Consider the following 1,250-nt stretch of genomic DNA (forward strand, 5'->3'; position numbering starts at 1 on the left):
CCAATGGTAATAAATGCTGGGAAAGTGGCTGCTATATTTTTGGGCGTACAAACAAATCAGCTCAGGATTATTGGAGGGGGAATATAAAAAAATATCTGTATGTGCTTACACATGACCAAGCTCATACCCTGGAAATCGTTGGTCTCTAAGGCTGTACTGGATTCAAATCGAGCTCTTCTACCCCAGACCAACACGGCCACTTGCTGAAACTATCTACATGACAAGATGAATATTATTTTCAAAAGATATAACGGCTTTGGATTTTGATAAGAATTAAATTACACATGATGCTGAAGTGCTGTGATTCGAACTCCAGACGCGGTATTTGGTTTTGAAAAGCAGCCGGGGGGAGGGGGGGCATATGGATTGTGTCCATGGTGGATTCCCAGACAGACAGACACAAACAAAATTATAGAGGGGGGAAATGTAAAACATATGATTAAAAGACTATGAAATGCAAGTAATACAGTCTGTGACCATTTTTATGTAAAAGCAAATACAATCACCAATTATTTTTGGTTGTGATTGGTTGTGCTTATATTGATGTTTGTGTATATAATGCTGAAGGGGGTGTGTGCTGAAGTCATAGTGTGCAAAGGGTGCCAAAAACCCTCTCAGAGAAGGTACCTCGGTGAGCTAACGTTTATTGTAAAGCAGTCATCATAAGTGCCCGAAACTTCTCTAAATCACAGCTTTTCATGACAAAGGCTTTCTTTTCCTTTTTCAGTTTGTCAGTCCAATCCATTACCATCATTCCTCTAGTCAGCGAACCATTGAGTTCAACACTTACACCAATTTCGGTGACTTCTGTGATAAAGTTCTCATCAATTGCAGCAGCCACAGCATAGGAGTCACAAGAAACAAACCCTGATCGCCATTCTTTCTCACCTCCACATTCCCCAAGATACTTTGACATTTGCAAAGAATGAGCAAATATCTTTTTCATGAACTTGGCTTTCTCAGTATGCTGATTAACCCATTCATGGTAAAATTCCTGAAAAGCAAAGGATAGCCCTGGTAATTAAAAGGGAGAAGCATGTAAATTCTAAAAAAGGAGAAACTTTTGATCTCATTAAAATTATAAGAAATGATGAACACAAGTTACAGCATTGCATTGTTTAGCATTAGTAATAAACCACAGAGAATCTGCATCGTTAAGAAGAACTAGTGTTTTAAGTTTGGGCTGGGGGGGATAAGCAATCGAAAGCATGTGAAGATTTGCAGCAGAAGAAGGAAAAGGAGAAGAAGGA

The 1,250-nt window shown here is 39.0% G+C and overlaps 1 protein-coding gene across 1 annotated transcript in view; it reads right to left on the reverse strand.

Annotated features, from left to right (window-relative positions):
* Positions 1-643: 643 nt before the first annotated feature.
* The window catches only part of LOC107110416 (inosine-uridine preferring nucleoside hydrolase-like), a 9,711-nt gene continuing 9,104 nt past the window's right edge, over positions 644-1,250 (reverse strand). The window contains exon 5 of the mRNA XM_015411197.1: positions 644-994. Within this exon, the coding sequence (XP_015266683.1) occupies positions 644-994 (351 nt within the window). The remainder of the gene's footprint in view (positions 995-1,250) is intronic.

This window comes from Gekko japonicus, unplaced genomic scaffold (genome assembly GCF_001447785.1).
Source record: "Gekko japonicus isolate JY-2015 unplaced genomic scaffold, Gekko_japonicus_V1.1 scaffold1123, whole genome shotgun sequence".
Classification (NCBI taxonomy): Eukaryota; Metazoa; Chordata; class Lepidosauria; order Squamata; family Gekkonidae; genus Gekko; species Gekko japonicus.